This window comes from Antechinus flavipes, chromosome 2 (genome assembly GCF_016432865.1).
Source record: "Antechinus flavipes isolate AdamAnt ecotype Samford, QLD, Australia chromosome 2, AdamAnt_v2, whole genome shotgun sequence".
Classification (NCBI taxonomy): domain Eukaryota; kingdom Metazoa; phylum Chordata; class Mammalia; order Dasyuromorphia; family Dasyuridae; genus Antechinus; species Antechinus flavipes.
In genome coordinates, this window is record NC_067399.1 from 486,328,920 (window position 1) to 486,349,590 (window position 20,671).

The following is a 20,671-nucleotide window of genomic DNA, read 5'->3' on the forward strand; positions in this document are numbered from 1 at the left end:
GCCTTTCTAAGCTAAGGTCTCTCCCTGTCTCGGTTTGTCCGAAGCACCTCCCATGTGGTGATTAAGGGCTTGGTAAGAATTGAAACAAAAGATGTCCTGGTTAGCCATCACCAAAGAATCAGTGTGGGCTCCCCGCTCTGCCCTCTCAGCAGAGAAACGCATCCACTCTACTCAGAAAAAAGGAGCCCATGTTCTTTGAGTTTCTAGTGCTTCCCTGTTATATACTGTAAGAACATTCTATATCTCCTCAGCTTTTTTGATCCAGCTTCTGATAGAGTCTGCCCTTGTCATTGTCAAGGCTAACTCTTGTACTTGTGCCCTTACCCTCATCCTCTTTTCTCTCCCTTTTGTCCTTTTATCACCACTCTTTCACCTTCCATCTTTTTTTTTTTTAATTTTCTGGCTCTTTTCTGCCTGTTTGCTATAAGTTCTCCCACATTCTGCCCTTTCAAGGCATCATTCTTTCTCCTTTCTTCATTTTACAGCCAAATTCCTAGAAAGAGACTTCTATACTTTTTGTTTCCATTTCCCCATCTCCCACTCATCTCTCAAACTCTTACAAAACAGCTTCTGATCCCATCACTCAACAGAAACTGCTCTCTTCAATGTCACCAAATTACCCGAATTGAAAATCCTATGTCCTTTTCTAGCTCCAGGCTAGATTGTGGATAGTATTTTTGACCCTCTTCAGTTGCTTATTACATAGCAACTTCTTCTCTTGGATATTTTTCCCTCTAAAAGTTTCTGTGACATTGCTCTCATTTGGATCACCTCCTTCTTTTGTGCCCACTCCATCTCAGATTTTTTCAAATGATCTTCTTGCCAAAGCCAAGTCCCCTACATTGACCCTTGATCCTCCTATCTTGCCCAGAAGATCCCTCTAACCTTTTCTGTCTATACTCTCTCACTTGTTCATCTCATCCAACAATTCAATTATTTAATTACTTATTTAGTTTTCTTTTTATGTTATTATAAACTCAAATTAGAATTTATTTATATAATTTAATTATTATCTCTATAATCCTCACTTCTATATAGCAAGCCCTAGTTAGTCAACTAACATCTGTTAAATACCTATTGTGTACCAGGCATTTTGTATCCTTTTATAAGAAGGGCAAAACAAATAATCCCCCCCAAAGTCCCTGCCTTAATAAAGTTATAGACTAATGGAAGAGATAACATGCGAAGAGATAACCTACAAACAATCTATAGCACAAACTGGGAGAGTTCAGAAGGAAGGCACTAAGATTAAGGAGGACTGCTAAAGGTTTCTTGTAGAATATGGAAATTTAAATGAGATTTAAAGGAATTCAGGGAAACCTACAAACTCCAGTTCTTCTGCGTTACCAGCTGCCCATGGGACGTTTCAAACTGGATGACATGTCAGATTCACCATGTGAATGAAACAGAATTCATTATCTTTTCCCACAAATATACCTCTTTCCCAAACTTTCCTATTATTGTCAAAGACATCCCTATGCTGATTTATAATCTAAGTATCATTCTCAGCTCCTATTCATCGCTCCTATCCAATCAATTGCCAAATAGTATCATTTTCATCACCCAAACATCTCTAACATATGTTTTCTTTCTAGTCACATAGTCACTGTTCTAATTCATCAGATCTTTTCTGGACAGATAGCAAGCATCCTAAATGTTCTCTTGCATCAAGTTTCTTCTCACTTCAATCAATCATCCACACAGCTGCTGAGCTGATTTTCCTGAAGTGTGAGTCTGACCATGTCACTTCCCATCAGTAAACTAAACCGATAAATTCAATTGGAACCATAAATTCTCAAAGATCAAATATAACCTCCTCAATTTGGCATTTAAAGCATTTCAAAAACTGAGGCTTTTCGATCTTTTTCAGCTTTCTTAAGCAATATTTCCTTCCTCACATTTTGTGGTACAGACATACTGGACTACTTGCTGTTCCTCACATAGGACCTTCCATCTCCGTCCCTCTCTGTGTCTGTCTCTGTCTGTCTCTGTCTCTCTTTGTCTCCGTCTCTCTGTCTCTCTGAGGCATTCGAGATTAAATGACAGTTTGTGTCTGAGGTCGAATTTGAAATCAGAATTTCCTGACTCCAGGGCCAGTGCTCAATTCCCTGTACCACTGAGCTGCCCCAGTCCATCTTTCTGTTTTGGAACTGGCTGTCCCCCCTTCCCTGGAATACTCTTCACCTCTGCCTCTTAGAATTCATGTTTTCCTTCACGTTTAAGACTCAATCTGAGTAAAATAGAATCTGCTGTTTCTGTACTGCTCCCCACAATCCCTTCCCCTGTCCCCTAAACAATTCTATGCCTTCTCCAAACCTCCCTGTTGCTGTGGAGGCTCTGAAGTCTCCTTTACCCTACATATTAAATCAGTTTCTAGTATTGTCACTTCTTGCCACTCACAGACTCATCTGAATTTAGTCCCTGTCATTTGCTTCCTGGACATCAGAGGAAGTGTAATATAGTGGAAAGTGTCCTGAATCAGGAGCCAAAGGTCTTGGGTTCAAATCTGAGCTCTAATATGAGTGATCTTGGACAAGTCACAATTTTGGGGGGCTTCAGTTTTGTAAGATGATCAGTTTTGACATGAGACCTTTATGTCTCCAAGCTCCAAGTCTATCAGTCTTTTATTTGAGTAGCCTCCAAACTGGGCTCTTGTTTCCAGTTTCTCCCTTTCCCAACCATCCTTCGCACAGCTACCTAATCTTCTTTCTAAGGCACAAGTCTGCTTGTGCCTCTTCCTTGATCCAGATGCTTCAGGGACTTGCTTTTCCCTCCAGGATAAAATGCAAACTCCACAGCTTAGCCTTTAAAGCCCTACACAGTCTGTCTCCAGTCTACTTTTCCAGACATTTCACAATGCTTCCCTTCAAGATCTCTCTGTTACAGATCTGATCTCATTGCTGCCCTCCAAATATGGCGTTCCATCTTCCCCTTCTTTACACAAGAGGTCCCATCTGTCTGGCCCCTTCCTTTACCTTCAAGGTTTATTGATCTCAAGGTTCACATTGCATAAGAAGCCTTTCCTGATCCTCTTAATTACCTGTGGTATCTCCCTCAAATTATTTTTTCTCTTTCAAATTATATTATTTCACTGAATGTTGAGCTCTCTCAGTAGATTGTAGGCTCCCTGAATATAGGGACGTCCCCCCACTTTGTGTCTCCAGTGTCTAGAATAGTGTTTGTTGACTTGAATAAAGTCTTTTTTTTGGGGAAGGAATTGAGGGATCATTTAGTCCAAATCCTTTATTTTGCACATGAGGAACTTGAATTCCTGAGAGAGAAAGTGATTTCCCCAACATCCCACAGAGAGTAAGTGGCACAGGCTCAATGGAAAAGGCACACCTAGTTCTTTTCATTTGAGAGGTGAAAGACTGTAAGGGCAGCATGTTATATACACTGGAAGACAAGGTTACTGTGTTGATTATTTTTACCAAACTTTTTCTTTACGAAAAAGAAGAGTTCAATTAGGTGATATATCTGGTGATTGAAGAAAGGGAGAAAGACATCAAAAAATCTTTTTTTAAAATGGGGAGATGAGTGGTTCCCTAATTCCCTCCCACTAGCACATTTGCTTAAATTAGTTTATCTGGTGAGTGAGCTTGGGAAATATATGAAGTCAGTTCCTTACAGAATAAAGCATGAGACAATTAATTTTCAATGGTGGAAAGGATTAAGGTCTAATGTGTGGTTTCTCTCTGTGTCACTTTTCTCAGTAAACAGAAGGATGACATTAAGAGTTTTTCTCTATACTTACAGGGGATACCAGACTAGACTGGTTATCAGGCTTTTGAAAGCATGATTTTCCAGTGAGCCCATGAACTCTTTGAGTATTTCCAATACCTACTGCAATTTGCAACAATGCAGATCTGAATCATTTCACACCTCCCCCTCCCCCCAATTATGCATGATTCTCATCTATGTCCTTCCATAATTCATCCTTTACCTCTCAGTTATAGCAAGATGGTATAGTGGATAGAGCACTGATCTAGAATCAGAAAGATCAGAGTTCAAATTCAGACACTCACTATGGGATTTATGGGCAAGTCTCTTAACCTCCACGTGGTTCAATTTTCCTCCCAAGATTATTGTGAACAATCAAATTAGCACAGTGCTTGGCACATAGTGGGTGCATTAATAAATGCTTGTTTCCTTCTTCCTCTTACTTTTTTCCCTAACAGATCTCATGATAGAGAAACACAATATGCTTAACTAAGATCATACAGCTAGTAAATGGCATGGCTGGATTCTTATCCAGATTTTGTAACTCCAAATTATAAGCTCTTCCCGCTACATTATGTTACACATTCCCCCCATTCCCCAACACTTTTCCAAAATGCTCTTTTCATTTGGTAGGTTATCTATTGCATGCTGGGAAATGGAAACCTAGGGAAACCTACTCCAGGGGTAGGATTGGAAGTGGAAGAGAGTCATGAAAGTCTTGTTCTAAATTCATTTGGTCCAAAGCAAGTAGAAATGTATTTGGAAGCATGATGCTGAATTCTAAGTCCAGTCCCAAACTCCAGCCTAGGAGTACCTCCAACCCCTTTTAAATTCCATCTTATTCAATAAATATTAAATGTGTGCAATGTATTACATTGGAAACTGGGGATATAAAAGCAAAAGAAGAAACTGTTCTTATCCTTAAAGAACTTACATTCAACAAGGGAGACTGACAGATCAAATGAGTGCATCTGCAATCTCCTTGCTATGGGCATTCCCTTCAAGAAGGAAGAGTACAACCCATCACATCCATCTCTCTTGTTCAACCTTTGTCAGTGTCTTCCCATAAGGTTACTCTAGGGAGTCCATCCAATGGACAGCTTTCCTTGAATTATTTTGATATTTTGCAAATACCACTAGTTGTTTCTCTATCAGTACATAATCAAGATGTCTTTCCCCTTCAGATATCTTGTGATAATGTCCCTTCTATCACTGCTCCTCCAGGATTCCATGTCATCTTTGTTGCAGGCCACTTACCATGGTACCCCTAGCCTTTGGATGATTCCCTCTAACTTTTTAATAATAGCTCTTTATTTCAAAATAAATGCAAAGATTGTTTTCAACATTCACCCTTGCAAAACCTTGTGTTCCAAATTTTTCTCCCTCCTTTCCCACCTCTTCCCCTTGACAGCAAGCAATCCAGTATATATTAAATATGTATATTTCTTCTATACATATTCCCACACTTATTGTGCTGCACAAGAAAAATCACATCAAAAAGGAAAAAATGAGAAAGAAAACAAAAAGCAAGCAAGCAAACCACAACAAAAAGGTGAAAAAAGTATGTTGTGATCCACACTCAATCCCCACAGTCTTCTCTCTGGATGCAGATGACTCTATCACAAGTCTATTGGAATTGGTCTGAATCACCTCATTGTTGAAAAGAGCCAGTTCATCAGAAATGATCATCATATAATCTTGCTATTGTTGTGTACAATGTTCTCTTGGTTCTATTCACTTCACTTAGCATCACTTCATGTAAGCCTCTCCAGGCCTTTCTGAAATCATCTTGCTTTCTTATAGAACAATAATATTCCATAACATTCATATACCATAACTTACTTAGCCATTCCCCAACTGATGGGCATCTACTCAGTTTCCCATTTCTTGCCACTACAAAAAGAGCCGCTACAAACATTTTTTGCACATGTGGGTCCTTTTCCCTTTTTTATGATCTCTTTAGGCATAGTTCCAAATTGCTCTCCAGAATGGTTGGATAAGTTCACAACTCCACCAACAATGTATTAGTGTTCCAGTTTTCCCACATCCCCTCCAACATGCATCATGATCTTTTCCTGTTATCTTAGCCATGGATGATTCTCTATTTTAACTCTTCAGTGACTGTAACATTTCATAGCCAAGCAACAATGCTACAAGAATATTTTTTTATTTGTTTCTGGGTCAAGCTTATACAAATATATATAATAGAAAGTTAATATAGAATATAAATACAAAAGAAAGTTGATGATGTTAGCATTAATAGCTTAGAACTTTAAGAAGGAAATGGTTTCTGAGTTGAGTTTGGAGAAAGATGAAGATTTTGAGAAGGAAAGATAAAGAAGGAGCCTATTCCAGGTTTGGGGATAGCTTGGAGGAGACTAATTTGAAGAATACTATTAAAATAGTCCTGGAAAGGGCCATAAGGGGATTGTGTTGTTGTTTAGTCATTTCAGCAGTGTCTAACTCTTCGTGACCCCATTATGGTTTTCTTGGTAAAGATATTACAATGATTTGCCATTTTCTTCAGCTTATTTGACAGATGAAAAACTGAGGTAAATAGGATGAAGTGACTTGCTCAGGGTCACACAGCTAATAAGTATTTAAGGCCAGATTTGAACTCAGGAAGACAAACCTTCCTGACTCCAGGCCCGGCACTCAGTCTGTTATGCTACCTAGCCGGCCCTTACTACATGGCCTTGAACACCCCTTCCAGTTCTAAATCCTATGATGACCGCTTGGGCTAAAGTGGGATTCCTGTAAGTACAAACATGGGTACACATGTGACCGATATTCTGTGGTAGAGCTGATAAGACCTCATTTCATTTCTGTGCCTCTCATCATTCCGAACATCCATCCTCCTGGAGACCTAGAATAGAGTAAGCTAATCAGTGCAACTACCAAAGTGCTGTTCTGTGGACACTCGAAGGTGGAGACCAGAGAGCATCAGTCCTCAACCTTTTTTTGTCACAGAACCTTTGGATAGTTTGGTAAAGCTTATGGGACCCCCTTCTCAGAAGTGGGAATGCAAAAAAATAAAATACATTGAATTACAAAGAAAGTCAATTATATTAAAACAGAGTTTTCAAGATATTAAAAGAAAAAAAAAGCTCACAGATCCCAGGTTGAGAACCCCGGCTTTTATCGACAGGTCCCAATCCTATTCCTGGAAGGCATTTGGAAGATGTGGATGGGAAAGGGTGGAAAATTCCAGTTAAAGTAAATTTTGCTCTCAAAGAACTTGATCAAAACCTTCTCCCTTCCTTTTTCCTCCTCCCCCCAGAATGCTGACCTGCTAAAAATGTTCAAACGAGCTAATAGCCCTTCCAGCTCCCCCAGCCCTGTTCCGAATGCATTACAGGCTCATTTATTTTTACTGTTTGGCCCATTATTTGATAGTTCTTTTAAGAGTTACCAGTTTTACTTGGGTCCTTTTGATCAGTGGGAAAAGGTACAGGAGGCCGGGAGGTGGTGCAGTGACTGTGCCTTTGAACTCTCCAGGCCTTAAAGCCTGTAAGAATATTTTCTCTCTCAGCTCTCCCGGGCTCCTGGCTGCCTGAGAAAGGGAGATGAGAAATTGCCCAAAGGACAAATGGAAACCAAAGGCACCACCATCTGAAACTCACAATCCAATTGATTTGGGGAAAAGGAGGGAGTTTTTTTTTAAAAAGGCATTAGACATTTAAATGTCAGGGCTTCCAAACCAAAATCCTTCATTTCCAATATTATTTTATATCTTTTGTGTTTTTAATTCTTCTCCCCTTTTCTTCCAGATCCTTATTTATACAGATCCTTTGGATGCTTTTGAAGCCAGCAGGTGCAGGACCGCCATCTAGTGGCTCCTAGGTTTATTGCAAGGGCAAAACAACTGCTATGGCAGGGTCTCCTTCCTAGGGTGGACATTCTCTTGGCCAATCCCGGAGGAGGTAACTAAAGAGAGCAGAATTCTAGGCTCGGTGATGGTGCTGCAAATATTAGTATATTTGCTACCTCCTGCAGCAGCCGTTCCACTTCTGCTTATATACACTCAAAAGAAAGTAAAATGGACTTTTCTCTCCCCACCCTTCTCTAAAACAGATTTTAATTCCCTCCAGGAGGAAAATAGGGTGAATGATTATTATAAGTGTCTGTAATTATAAATGGCATAGTTTCTGGCAATGTGCATACATATATATACTCTCAATATATATATGCAAAATATATACACGATCACAGAAACTATGCCATTTATAATTACAGACACTTATAATAATCATGATCCTCCTCAGTGCACATCAAAGCACATTCCTTGGATTGTAATTTTTTCCATACCTCTCCTCCTAAATTTTATCTATCTTTCAAAGTCCAGTCATATCTCAGCCCTCCAGGAAATCTTTGACCATTTCAATCCACTCTCCAAATGTTTAATTCCCACATAAAAACATATATATACACGTATATATCCCAGATAATACAGGGTGATATATACTAGATAGCAATACATGTACATGTGTATATGTACATATATGTATGTGCACTTGTATTTATATGCTCATGCACATATATTATGTATGTGGGAATTAGGCATTTGGAGAGTGGGTTGAAGTATTCTAAGAAAGCTTCTTAGAGGCATTAAGCTTTGAAAAATAGGTAGAATTTAGAGGGGAGAGAACATTTCAGGTTGGACAAAATATATGAATGAAGTTACAGTAGAAGGAATGTGCTTTAAAGTGCATTGAAGAGGATAATGATTATTATCAGCTTGGTGGAAGCAGGGAAATAAAATTCTTCCCCTCATTCCTATTGTAACTACAGTCACAAAGCCCATCGCTGAGGGACTTTCCTTCTTGGTAGATATAGTTGCCCTTTCCTATGTAAGGTGCAAAGTGGAGAGATAAGAGCTGGAGAGAGGAAAACTCCAGTCTCTTTAGTCTCAGGGATTTGGGTGCTTCTGGTTTCTGGTTTCCAGAGAGAAGAAGGACAATACGTCGGGAAGACATGAGAGGAGCTGGCAGTCTCCATCATGTCCTTATCCCCAGCTTGATCCAGTACAGACTTCAGGTTTTCCCCTTGAGTGAGATCTGGGATTCGTTTTCTTGATTGAGCAAAATTACTTTGCTTCTCAATGGGAGAGCTCCTTTACTCTGAATTATCTGAAATAATCTCATATATATACTTGCTATATTCTCACACATGTATTTTCTCTGCTTTTTGTTTTGCTAGTGATTTGGACAAATGTTTTTTCTTGGCTAAGTACTTTATGGGTTCGTTGTAGAAATTGGTATTTGAAGGGAAAGGGGTCAATCCACTCTCAATCCACATAAAGCTTGGGCCTTCCTTCCTCCAATAATGACATAGTGATCACAAGTTATCTTGGACCTTTTCATATATCCTTGACTAATAATATTTGTGTGAGCCCACAGATATAATTCTAGTAGAGTGGTGATGTAACCCATTAGCTCCTGGACCTGCTAGTTTGGATATCTCTTTTTGGCAGTACTTTTCTAGATATAGCCCAAGAAGGGTTGTGAGATTACAAAATCTCTAAAATCTCTTCCTGCTCTTATATTCTAAGAGTCTGTGAAGAAAGACTCTTTTGACTCTTGGGGGTATCATAGGATTAGTGTTTGAAGGGATCTTAGAGTCTCATTATTCCCAAACTCTCACATTTTATAGATGAGGAAACTGAGGCCCAGAGACATTAAATAACCAAGTCATAGAATCATAAGATAACAGACCGAGAGTTGGAAGGATCTTGAGAAGCATCTAGTCCAGTTCCAGGGAGGGCAAGGGAGTCTGTGCCTTGCCTAGGAGCTTAGATTCAATTCCGTACCCAAAACTTTTGGCTTTTTCCATGGTATCATATTCCTTCCTAACCAGTTCTTATAGGAAAGGGTCCATTTCTGCATGTGCATTGGGGATTTCAGCTTATTGCTGAAGTCTGAGTCCATCCCTCAGCCTGTCTGCTCAGTAAAGTAGCAGGTAAATGAGGTCATCTGCCAAAAGTTAAGAGGATGGACTTTGGAGATGGCAGGAAAAGGTTTGGATTAGTCACTGTGTGGGAATGTGGGAAGGAGTCAAAAAAGATAAAAGAATTCTAATGGAAAAATAGACTCTCATACGAGTCTGTGTGGTATATTTTCATGTGGTCTCTTCAATGCTTCCATTCAGGAAGCCCCACAAGCAAGTCAGCAAGATAAAGCAGACCTCATCTGGAGGGCATCCAGCTCCAAGGCTGTGGACTGTGTTTCTTTTTGATCCCTTGGCTGAAGCCTCTGGGCCCAAAGAAGAATAGCTTTCTTTACAGTTTGCTACTCAAAAGGAGGAGGGGCACACATGCATTTCTTCTTAAATAAGGAGAAATGGGCAAATGAGGCCAGAGAAGAGGAACCACTGGTGAGATGACAAAGAGATGGGGGAATGAGCAAGATGGGAGCCTATGCTGGTCCTTGGGGGACTTTGGATCTCCTCGCAGGAACTCCTAATTGGTTCTACCCAGGATCTATTAGAAAATATTATAACTGATCCAATGGAAAGCAAACTGGATTCAGAGCATCTGTGTTCAGACTTTGACTCTTCTACTTAGGGGACGTAGGTCAAGTCATTTCCCTTCCCTGATCTCAGTTTCCTCATCTATAAAATTAAGGGATTGGTCTCCCTTCTATCTCTAAATCTGTAATCTTAGCTAGAAAAGTCCATACATTTATGGAGAGAAGCTGGAAGGATTTTGGAGACCCTTATTCTTCCCCTGAGAAATGTTCTTTTCCTCTCTCTACGTAAACACACTCATTTTGTTTTATTTGCTTAGTGGGGAAATGGTTCCCTGTCATCCTCTGGTGGAATGGTAGTTCACAAGAATTAATAATTATTGTATGATGTGGAAGATCACAGGATTCCCTGTAAACAAGCCATTGCTGTTCAGAGAGAAGGAACATCTTGCCTGCATATGTTTCATTAGTAACAAGGCATTCCTTACGGGCTTCTTTCTTTATTTCAAGAAATGGGATGCACAGAATTAACTTCCTAATGGACCAAGTGGTAACAAAATGTGATGGAATGGAGCCAAAGTTCAATAGATTCAAGTATGGAAATACCCTTTAGGAAGTCCTTTGGTCCCATGCTATTTTTATTTGTCTTAGGTTAATGTTTCAGGTGAAGTGAGGGCTCCAGAGTAGCCTATCCTGTAAGGCGACTGGAGCTTCCTTCTTATGCTGTTGGCAAGGGGGTGGGGACAGGTTTCTCAACAAGACCACTTCAATACAATCCTCCTCAAATTCCATTCAGGTCAACAAGCATTTATTGAATTTCTTTTTACGTCCAGCTCTGTAATAGGTGCTGTGGGGAATACAGGAGAAGCCCTCCACACTGCCATCAGGTAGTTTACAGCCTGGCTAAAAAGCGATGTGAAATGAAGCACCCACTGGCAACAACTAAAGGTACTGAGAGATCCTGGAGGAGACTAGAATCATGAATAAGTGCAGAAGGAGAGGGTTGGAGAAGTCAGAGAAGGCTTGCTGGAAGAAGCAGGAATTAAATGGATAGTTTTACAAGATTTTGTAGGTAATGAAAAGAGAAGGGCATAAAAGTTAATAATGAAGAGCAATAAGAAACAGGAGGAAAATAATCAGAGATGGCAACATTGATATCAGTGCAGGAGAGGTTTTTGCAGATAGATTTGGAAGAACATACTGATGGATCAGCATGCTTTTGGCAGTGACTTGGTGAAAGATACTCTAAGAAACACTGATGGGGGGTGGGGAATTGAATGTTCTCAATAGCTCTTGCAGGTCAGAAGCTAGGACACTTTGACTTTGGTTTCCTAAAGTTGTCTTTTGAAGTTGGTCCCCTTTTTCAGAGCACTCGATAATTCTATTAACTATGTGCTGTAAGGTCTGGTTGTTTGGTGGCTGTGCTTTTGGGGAGAGAATAAGGAAAGCTATGAAAAAGTGAAGGCATTGGCAAGATGAAGCTGAGAGGTGATGATCTCTTCAAAAAAATTTAAAAATCACTTTTTAACAAGTTATTTATATCATCATTCAAGAGGAAAAGGATAATAATTTCCACATGCAAAGAGACCTTTCACAAAATCCCACTTGCTATTCTCTCTTGAGACTCACTGAACCTCAAACTAGGAGTCTAAAAACTTGGTTTGGACAATCTGTCTGTCAAAGGAGTTTGAAATATCTATCTACTTAAATTCAAACTGGAATTTGGAGACAGATTGACAGACAGACAACTGGCTTCTCATTCCTCCTTTCCACTTCACACTAAAGATGCTGACGGAGCCGTGACACTCGACATGCTCTTTCTCTGCTACTCGCAGCCGTCAGCATCAGGGGCCAAATGACACCTACTGTCCTCTCTACCTCCTGCTGCAGTACCTGCAACGCTCAGGTCTGCCTCTTAGCTTCTCTTAAAGCCCCACTCAGATCTCACTTACCCTGCGATCCTCCGTCCCTCCCGTTGCTATTGTTTTACTCTCTCAGTGTCGTATCTGCTCTGTCTGTAGCTTTTGTCTGTAGCTTTGTTCCTGCCTGTTTTACCTATGGGATTCTGTGCCTTTTCCCCTACTAGAATGGGACTCTGTCCTTGCATCCCTAGTGCTTGGTATGGCCCCTGGCACATAGAAAGAGCTGATAAATCCTTGTTGACGTGACCTGACTTGCTTGCAAAGCCATGCAGAATGTGAGCTACCCTTTAGTGTAGGTACTCTCGGACAGCAAGCTCTTTCAAAGTGATGCCTCTGGCTGGGGCCTTCTGGAGCTGGCTTTCTTCCAGCTTCTCCTGCAAAGAGACAAAGTCCTTCCCCAGCACATAGGCCAGGTGGATCATGGCCTCCAGAAAGGGGACATAGTATTTATGGCTAGAGTGCATTGGCAATTGGAGAACCTTCTCCCCCACTTCAAAGGCTGCTGCGGGGTGCTCCAAGTCTCGGTGGCACACCAGCATGGCACACAGAGACGGGACCACCAGGCTGGGACAGTGGCGGGTGAGTTTCTCTTGCAGGGGCACCACCTGGATAAAAATATCCAAGGCTTTGACATACTGTCCTGCCCTCAGGCAGCCATAGGCCTCCTTTAGTTCTGCTCTGGTGAGGAAGTCAATGAATTCCCTGGAGCGGCGGACACACTTGATGGAGTACAGAAGACTCAGGTATTCCTTAAAGGCGAGCTTCCTCTCACTGATCATCTCCTCTGTGAAGTTGCCTGTCAGGTATTTCTTGGGGAAGATGATATCTTCAATTTCTTCACTGAAATTCTTCAGGAGGTTTTTGTGGAGCACCTCAAAGTCTGAGTACCGCCTCTCCAAGATGGCTTTGTTGCTGTCAAAACTCCCTGTCTGAATGACGATGATTTTATACATCTAAGATTTAAAAGGGAAAAAAAAAAGGAAAGGAAAGGAAAGAAAAAAAATATTTTAACTGTGCTCCAAATCAGATGTTAATCAGGAGTTCTTAACCTTTTGGGCTTCATGGATCCTTGGACAGCCTAGTAAAGCACATTGACCTCTTCTCAGAGCAATGTATGTAAGATGCATAAAACAAGATTTATAGGATTATAAAGGAAACTAACTGCACTGAAATATAGCTATTAACATTGAAAATTAAATGAGCTGAATTAAACAAACTTTTAAGAAAGTTTATGAACTCCAGGTTAAGATCTCCTCTTCAACTGATTCTTGATATGGAAATTCTGGTTTTGTGATGGTTTTAGTATTTCATGGATCACTTTCAGTGATCTGAGCTGGTCCCTGACACAAAAACCCACCTTTTAAGTACCAGAGTTATTTTAATGATTCTATATGGCTACATGTTATATAACACCCCAATTTTCAAAGAATCAAATTCTGTAGGGAGTCCCAAAGGCAACAGAAGTATACATTTTAATTATAAAGAGGTTATAGTTTTTGTTTTGTTTTTTTACCAAAGATGACTTTTTGTTTTTATTCAGCCAGTCTTTGTGACCCTATTTGGGGTTTTCTTGGCAAAAGTTTGTTATTTCTTTCTCTAGCTCATTTTAGAGATGAGGAAACTGAGGCAAATAGTGATAAGTGACTAATCTAGGGTCAGAAAGATGGGTCTTCCTGATTCCAGAACAGTCAATTCATTTGACTACCTAACTGCTCAATGATGACTTGTTTGTGAGAAACAGGGTAGAAGGAATCTTCAAGGGCATGTATGACTAGAAAGGGAGATGGGTTGGCCATGGAGAAAGACCAAAGGATAACAGTCTCTGTACCTTCTTGGTGCCCAAGACACGGGGAAGGGAAAAAACAACAACTATTGAATAGATTTTTCATGGAGGATTTTTGGAAAGACATGGGCAAAGACATTTCACAGAATGAGTAGGTACTGATATGATTTATGGATCTACCTGTAGATGAAATGTTTATAATGAATAAATCACAGACTTACTGAAAATGGAAGCATTTGGCTGGAACCTGCTGTTCCATGTACGGGGGCATTCTGCTCCCTTCTCTACATGTCTGTCTTTGCAGAAAAGATTCTTCATCCTCACCTCATCTCTATCTTTTAAATCCTGAGTTCCCAAGATGTACAACCAAGCTGTCACCTCCTTTAGGAAGCTTCATCTGATCCCCTAGTTGCTAGTATATCCTCCTATTATTTTTATATATTTTGTATTTAGATATTTATGGAAATACCATTTCCTTTTGTTCAGAGGTAAGCTCTGGTACATTCATTTTTGTCTTTGAATTTCTGATCTTACCATAGTGCCTGGAATATAGTAAATACTTTAAAATATTTTATGAATAAAATTTTAATTTAATAATTTAGTTCTATGTAACAAAAGTAATAATAAATGCAGATTGCTGAAAATATTAACATGTTTGCATAATATTATCATTGTTTGGGGTGGTATAGTGGAAAGGGTATTGTCTGAGTATTCTATCTAGCTGTCCCTCTGTGCATACAGTAAGGACCCAAGAAATGTTTAATTTATTGAAAGGATGTTTAATTACTCATTGCATTAGATTCTTCACTATTGTTTATAGACCTTATACCCCTAACTACATTTATAAACTCCGGAAAAGCAGGACAAGGATACCTTTTCTTAATATGGGACTTGATAATCTTTAAAAAAAAGATACATTACATATCCCATAAAATATAAGTAGTAAGTGATGTATTATTATTTCCATTTTGAGGTGATTATTTCTATTTTAAGGTAAAGAATTTGGGGACCCATGAGTTGCCTAAGGGTAATGGCAGAACCAAGAGGAAGAGCTGGTGGAGAACAAGACACTTCTGTAGATCAGCTTACCACATATTTGGAAGAAAATTTTTTCACAATTCTGGTAGATGATATTTCAAAGAGAAGTTTGACTGGTTTGCAGTGGCATTTCTCATTCTTCCAATATTCCTGGAGCTCCTTTGTAGTCATGGAAGAGTTAGAGCTTGGGGCATTGATGAAATCTGGAAGGATGGCATTATTGGTGGTAAGTTCACTTGGGAGAAGAACAACTCTTGTCCTGTGAATGTAGGACAATGGCTGGACCTCTGTCCTGGGGAATCTCACAAGTGTTTTAAGAAGTTATTCATCAGTGAACTCATATGTCTATCCTCTATTTTTATTGAGTCACAGGAAGAATTGATAGGGAATTTAGAGATTTTCTAATTCAGCTCCTTGATTTTACATGGAAAGAAAATAGATTCCAGAGAAGCAAGGGCATTTGGCCAAGAATGTATAACTAAATTAATGGCAGAACCAGGACTAGGATCTGGATCTCTTTCCTCCTAGGCTAGTAATCCCACATTCTGCTACCTCAGAGAGATATCTACTTTTTCAACCCCTACTAAAATTGTACATCCCCTCTATAATAATCCCTCTGAAATCATCATTCAGCCTCTGCTTGAAGACTTCTACTGACAGGAAATTTATTATTCTCATTATTATTCAGCTCATTTCAATTTTGGTCAGCTCTAATATTTAAGAAATTTTTTCCTTATCCTATACTCTAATCTGCTTTCCTCCTTGGACCCAGTTCTCAATCCAACCTTTCATTTTGTGGGTGAGGAAATTATATTTCAGAGAGGCTTAGTTCTTTATTCAAGGTCCTAGAACTAGTTAGGGGCGCATCTGAAGCAGGAAAGTTAAAAAGACAATGTGGGTAGTGCTAATGCCTTAGGCACTTCCAGAGCCAGATAAAAAAAGACAATTCTTTATTATCCACAATGATGCTAATTTCTACAAAATTGCCCCATAAAGAAGGGGCAAAAAAGGAAGCAGTATATATAAATATATAATACATGTTATATATAAGCATATAATATATGTATTATATATAAGTATATAATACATGTTATATATAAGCATATAATATATGTATTATATATAAACATATACATATTATATATAATATATGTTATATAATATATAGTTATTATGTAGTATATAATTATTATTTAATAGTATATTAATATATAATATAAATAAAATGTTATTTTGCATTTATCTTTCAAATGTGATATGGGATATATAATTCATAACATATGAGTGTACACATGTTATCTATCTATCTATATATGGCACACTAATGTGACACATCCTCTATGTACGTACATACACATATCTATAGCACATATGAATGGGTGTATATACATATACATGTGCACATGTATTTACAATATATTTGACTTTATAGTTTGGGGTCACCTCTAAGTCAGTCAGTCAGTCGGTCGGTTAAGTAACTATTCTGTGGCAGGCACTGTGCTAAGTCTCGGGAGTCCAAAGAAAGGCAAAAGATGGTCCCTGTCTTTGAGAAGTTCACAACAGCTCTGTATAAGCAACTTATATACAGGATAAAGGGTGGGTGGGGTGAGGGAAGAATTGAGGAGGCTCAGGAAGGGCTTTCCATAGAAGGGGGGATTTTAACTGCGACTTAACGGAAGCCCGTGGTCAGGAGGCAGAGAATAGCGTTCCATGTATGAGAGCCAGTCCCTGCCCGAGTTAGGAGATGAGGGTCTTCTATGGGGAATCGTGGAGCAGAGTCGGTGGAGGCTGGCTGTGGGGCGGGAACGGGGGAAGGTGGAAGGGCCAGAGGGAAGATTTTTGTGTTTGATCCTGGGGGTGATAGGGAGCTGGTGGAGTTTCTATGGGGATGAGGTGTCTGGGCCCGTGCTTTGAGAAAATCATTTTATAGCTGAGTGGAGGATGGGCTGGAGCGGGCCCAGGCTTAGGGCAGGCTCCTGAAATCGGCCTGAAGGAAGGAGAGCTCCTGCTGGGTGTTGGCCAGGATGGACAGGCAACCTTGTCAGCCTGAGAGAGGATGAGGAGCTGAGGATGACCCCTGGGGGCCTGGGGGTGCAGTAACAGGAGAGAGGTTTGGAGGGACAGGTGATACGTTCAGTTTGGGGCGTGTTGAGTTTAAGATGTCTTCGGGACGCCCAGTCAGAGATATCTAATGGGCAGGTGGAGGTGTGAAAACCAGCGGGCTGCAGAGAGACTAGGGCAGCAGCAGGAGGATCATCAGCCTAGGGAGGAAGCCGGAATTCCTGGGGACGGCTGCGGTCCCAGAGGGAAAGAGCGTGAAGGAAAAGGGAAGAAGGCCCCGTGGAAGACCCACGGGGCGCAGGGGCCCGCGTGGTCAGGGGGGTCAGAGAGAGTCCGCGGAGAAGACTCCTGAAAACCCGGAGAGCGGAGCGAAGCTTGAGAAAAGGGCGGGCCTCAGTCCGGCCAAGGAGGAGGACTAAGGAAGGACCCGCTGGATTCGGCAATTAACAGCGCCCTGGGGATTCTGGGGCAAGCCACGTTGTGGGAGTGATGGGGTCGGAAGGCGGACTGCCGGCAGATTTAGGGTGAGCGGGGAGCAGAGCCCTGTTATCCCCGGCTTTCTGAAGGGCTGCACAAGGCAGAAGAGATCCGGGCGATGTTAGCCCAGGAGGGTTTCAGAACATGGGGAGATATGGATACGTTTGCGGGGAGAGGCGAGACAGCCAGTGGACAGGGAGAAAGCAAAGCGGGAGGGAGAAGAAAGGGCGTCGGTGGGGTCCTCGAACACACCGCGGGGGATAGCAGGGGAAGATGCTGCGGTACCGGCCGGGCCACCCGCGCTTATGACGGGAAGTGGTTCTCCCTCCAGAGGGGCCCGAGGCACGGGAGGTGGGGAGAGGAGGAAGAATCCCTGGGTTTCTCCAAGCTCCTGCCTGCTCTGGGCGGGTGACGGGGAGGAACCTACTCAAGGCTTCGTCGGGGCTGAAGGTATCCGGATGGAGCGCGGCTGCTGCGCCTGCTTCGGCGTCTGCCTTCTCTCTGGGATGGGCATCGGGAGGCCTGTTCCAGCCCGAACTTCCGGGGTGCTGGGGATTCTCCATATCTGCTGGGCTGCTGTGAGCACAGGAGGCAGAACGTGGGCACACATCAGCTAGAGGCAAGAACTAAGGTTCCAGAGTCAGAGACTTTGGTCCATTCCTCCTGCTAGTAGAGAGAGGAAAGTAGACGTAATTCAGTGTCACGTTCATACGCTGCTTTATAAAGTTACAAATATTTTATGCATTATCTCATTTAATATTCACCACAACCATGTGAGTTAGGTAGGTAGGTAGTGGTGGTATTGTGTGTCTGGTAACAGTCAGTAGCAGTGGTAGAAATAATAATATGATCATTAGACCCATTTTACAGATGAAGAAACTGAGGCTGAATGAAGTACCCAGAGTCACACAGTAAATATGAAAGGCAGGAATCACTCAGGTCTTCTACCTTAAGATTGAGAACTTGATCCTTTATGCCACTTGGCAGAATTATTCTTTATCCCTCCAACATCCTTTTTGTTATCTTGGGTAGTCATTTATTCTTTTTTTAAAAATTAAGTTAAATTAATTTTTTCCTACATTTTAAGTTCTGAACTGTCTTCATCTTTCCTTCCCCATACTATTTGATATACATACATAAAACACACACATATAAGTAAAACATATTATGCATATTTCTATTTAAGATGTCAGCTCTTTCTCTGGAGGTAAAAAGCATTTTCCTTCGTAAATCCTTTCTAGTTGATTTGAGTATTTATAACTTCACAGTTGTTTTTTGAGCAATATTGCTGTTATTATATGATGTTCTCTTGGTTCTGCTCATTCCACTCTTCATTATTTCATGCAAGTCTTTTCATATTTTTCTAAAATCAGCCAGCTCCATAACAATCATATACAGCGTTTTGTTTACTCATTTCCCAATAGACAAGCATTCCCTCAGTTTCTCCCTATTTTTCATATAGGGAATTCAGACAAGACAAAGACAAGCAATCTACCAGAGGTGGAATTTTACATAATGTTTCACAGCATCTTTTTTCTTGCTCCTCAGAAGGGGCAGGATGCTTTGGTCTCTTGCCAATCTGGCCATTTAGAAAGGTGACCTCACAACATCAGAACCATAGCCTAATCCCAATCTTTCTGAAGATTTACTCATGAAAATGAAGGCTCTAGTTAAGCCAGTCCGGCAGCTATGCTAACCGATGCTCAGCTGACCTCTGGCCCAGTTATAGGTATTCATCTCCTGAGGACTCTCTCCCCTGAATCCCAGAAGCTATAATCCAGTTCTACTAACCAGTCACTCACCATACTATCTTCTTGTGTCAGTTCACATCCAGGGCAGATGGACAATGTCACAGTGGGTCTATATGCCTTGGGATTAAATGTTTATTTTAAACAAGGGGAAGTCAGTTGATTCTGGTATACATTTAAAAGCTGGGTAATGCTGATAAGCCAGAAAAGCCACAAGTCTCTACTTTTAACTTAATGGGTTCAATCCCTAAGTTATAGAAGATGTGCCTGTTTACTTTGAGAAAGGGAATGTTCTATGTCAATGAAATCAAAGGTTAGACCTTTGTACCCCTTCTCATACTCGCCTCCAAATAATTCATAGGGTCATAGCTGTGGAGCTGGGAGTGACCTTAGAGACTACCTAGTCCAGTCCCCTAATTTTACAGTTACAGTTAAGTGAGAATGTCATCCAGGTCTCTACTTACTAACCAGTTAGCAATGCTTTTCATACCCACTTCTCCAGATATTAAGCTGTCCAAGAAGTCCTTTCTCCATGAGTGTGGAAGAAGGACCTGGCTCTGTTTTAGGTCCCAAGGTAGTCAGAATCAGAAGCCAAGAGAAGGTTTCAAAGGAACTACTGTACTTAAAAGTGGACAGATTCGTACAAGAAAATCAATGACCCAGCCAGACAACTATGTCAAAAAATACTGACCTGAGGCCTCTGGGGATAGTATCTCTGTGTGTGTCCACAGTCAGGAGAGATACTGTTGCATTTCACATAATTTCCTATTCTTTCTGAAGCACGGTTGTGTTCTTTTTCTGCTTTTCTCTGACTTCCTTATTTTACAAGTAGGAAATGAGCTGTGCACTTGCTGAAATCTCTTTAGTCTGATTGGCTGACAGGCCGAGGAAGGCATGGAGTTTAGCTTCAAAGTGAAAGAATTTGCTCATTACTAATACTCCTGATTCCGGAACATGATAATTCTGTGAGACAAGAATTTCTGTTTTTTTTTTCCTAGTGAGTTTTCTTATCTAAAAATGCATATCTTCTTCTCATTCTAGAAACCAATCTTCCTATTTGATAGTCTTCTATGTTCATATTGGAAAGCATGGGTGATCCTGAATAAGTCACTTAGCCTCTATTTCTTCACTTGTAAATGAGGATAATAATAGCACCCATTTCACAATTTTATTGTAAGAACAATTGAAAGAATATATGTATAATGTTATATAAGCCTTAAAATACTATACTAAGTCATTTTTTAAACATTTCTAAATTCTCTGAGACAGCTCAGAATGGGGATCTTTATAGCTGAGGTTCTAGACAAGAAATGTGCTTGCTGCCTTTAGGTTCAAGTCAATTATAAGTTATAGGTGGCTAGGTATCCCAATGGATAGAGTGCTAGAGTTAGAGTCAAGAAGACCTGAATTTGAATCCTCTAATACTTACTTGCTGTGTGATCCTGGGGAAGATAGTCA

General features: G+C 40.7%; 1 protein-coding gene across 4 annotated transcripts; it reads right to left on the reverse strand.

Moving 5' to 3' along the window:
- Positions 1 to 10,975: 10,975 nt before the first annotated feature.
- On the reverse strand, positions 10,976 to 20,045 carry SNX20 (sorting nexin 20). Of its 4 annotated transcripts, none has more exons than XM_051979825.1 (4): positions 19,905 to 20,045; positions 17,893 to 18,041; positions 14,979 to 15,130; positions 10,976 to 13,059 (listed from the first exon to the last, which is right to left on the reverse strand). In XM_051979825.1, the coding sequence occupies exons 2-4, from the start codon at positions 18,026 to 18,028 to the stop codon at positions 12,394 to 12,396; spliced, it is 954 nt and encodes a 317-aa protein (XP_051835785.1). In that variant the 5' UTR covers positions 18,029 to 18,041; positions 19,905 to 20,045; the 3' UTR covers positions 10,976 to 12,393. The 4 variants fall into 4 exon arrangements, with proteins under 4 accessions (XP_051835785.1, XP_051835783.1, XP_051835781.1 ...); XM_051979823.1 differs by having other exon boundaries at positions 17,893 to 18,128; XM_051979821.1 differs by having other exon boundaries at positions 17,893 to 18,131.
- Positions 20,046 to 20,671: the final 626 nt, after the last annotated feature.

What these genes read in the sequence shown, in the direction of transcription:
- SNX20 (XM_051979825.1), bottom strand. Translation starts at nt 18,028, where the DNA reads ATGGAGAATCCCCAGCACCCCGGAAGTTCGGGCTGGAACAGGCCTCCC. An exon ending in CAGCCCCGACGAAGCCTTGA is followed by an intron (nt 15,131 to 17,892) that starts GTAGGTTCCTCC and finishes CCATCCTTCCAG; the next exon opens with ATTTCATCAATGCCCCAAGC. An exon ending in AATTTTCTTCCAAATATGTG is followed by an intron (nt 13,060 to 14,978) that starts GTAAGCTGATCT and finishes TTTAAATCTTAG; the next exon opens with ATGTATAAAATCATCGTCAT.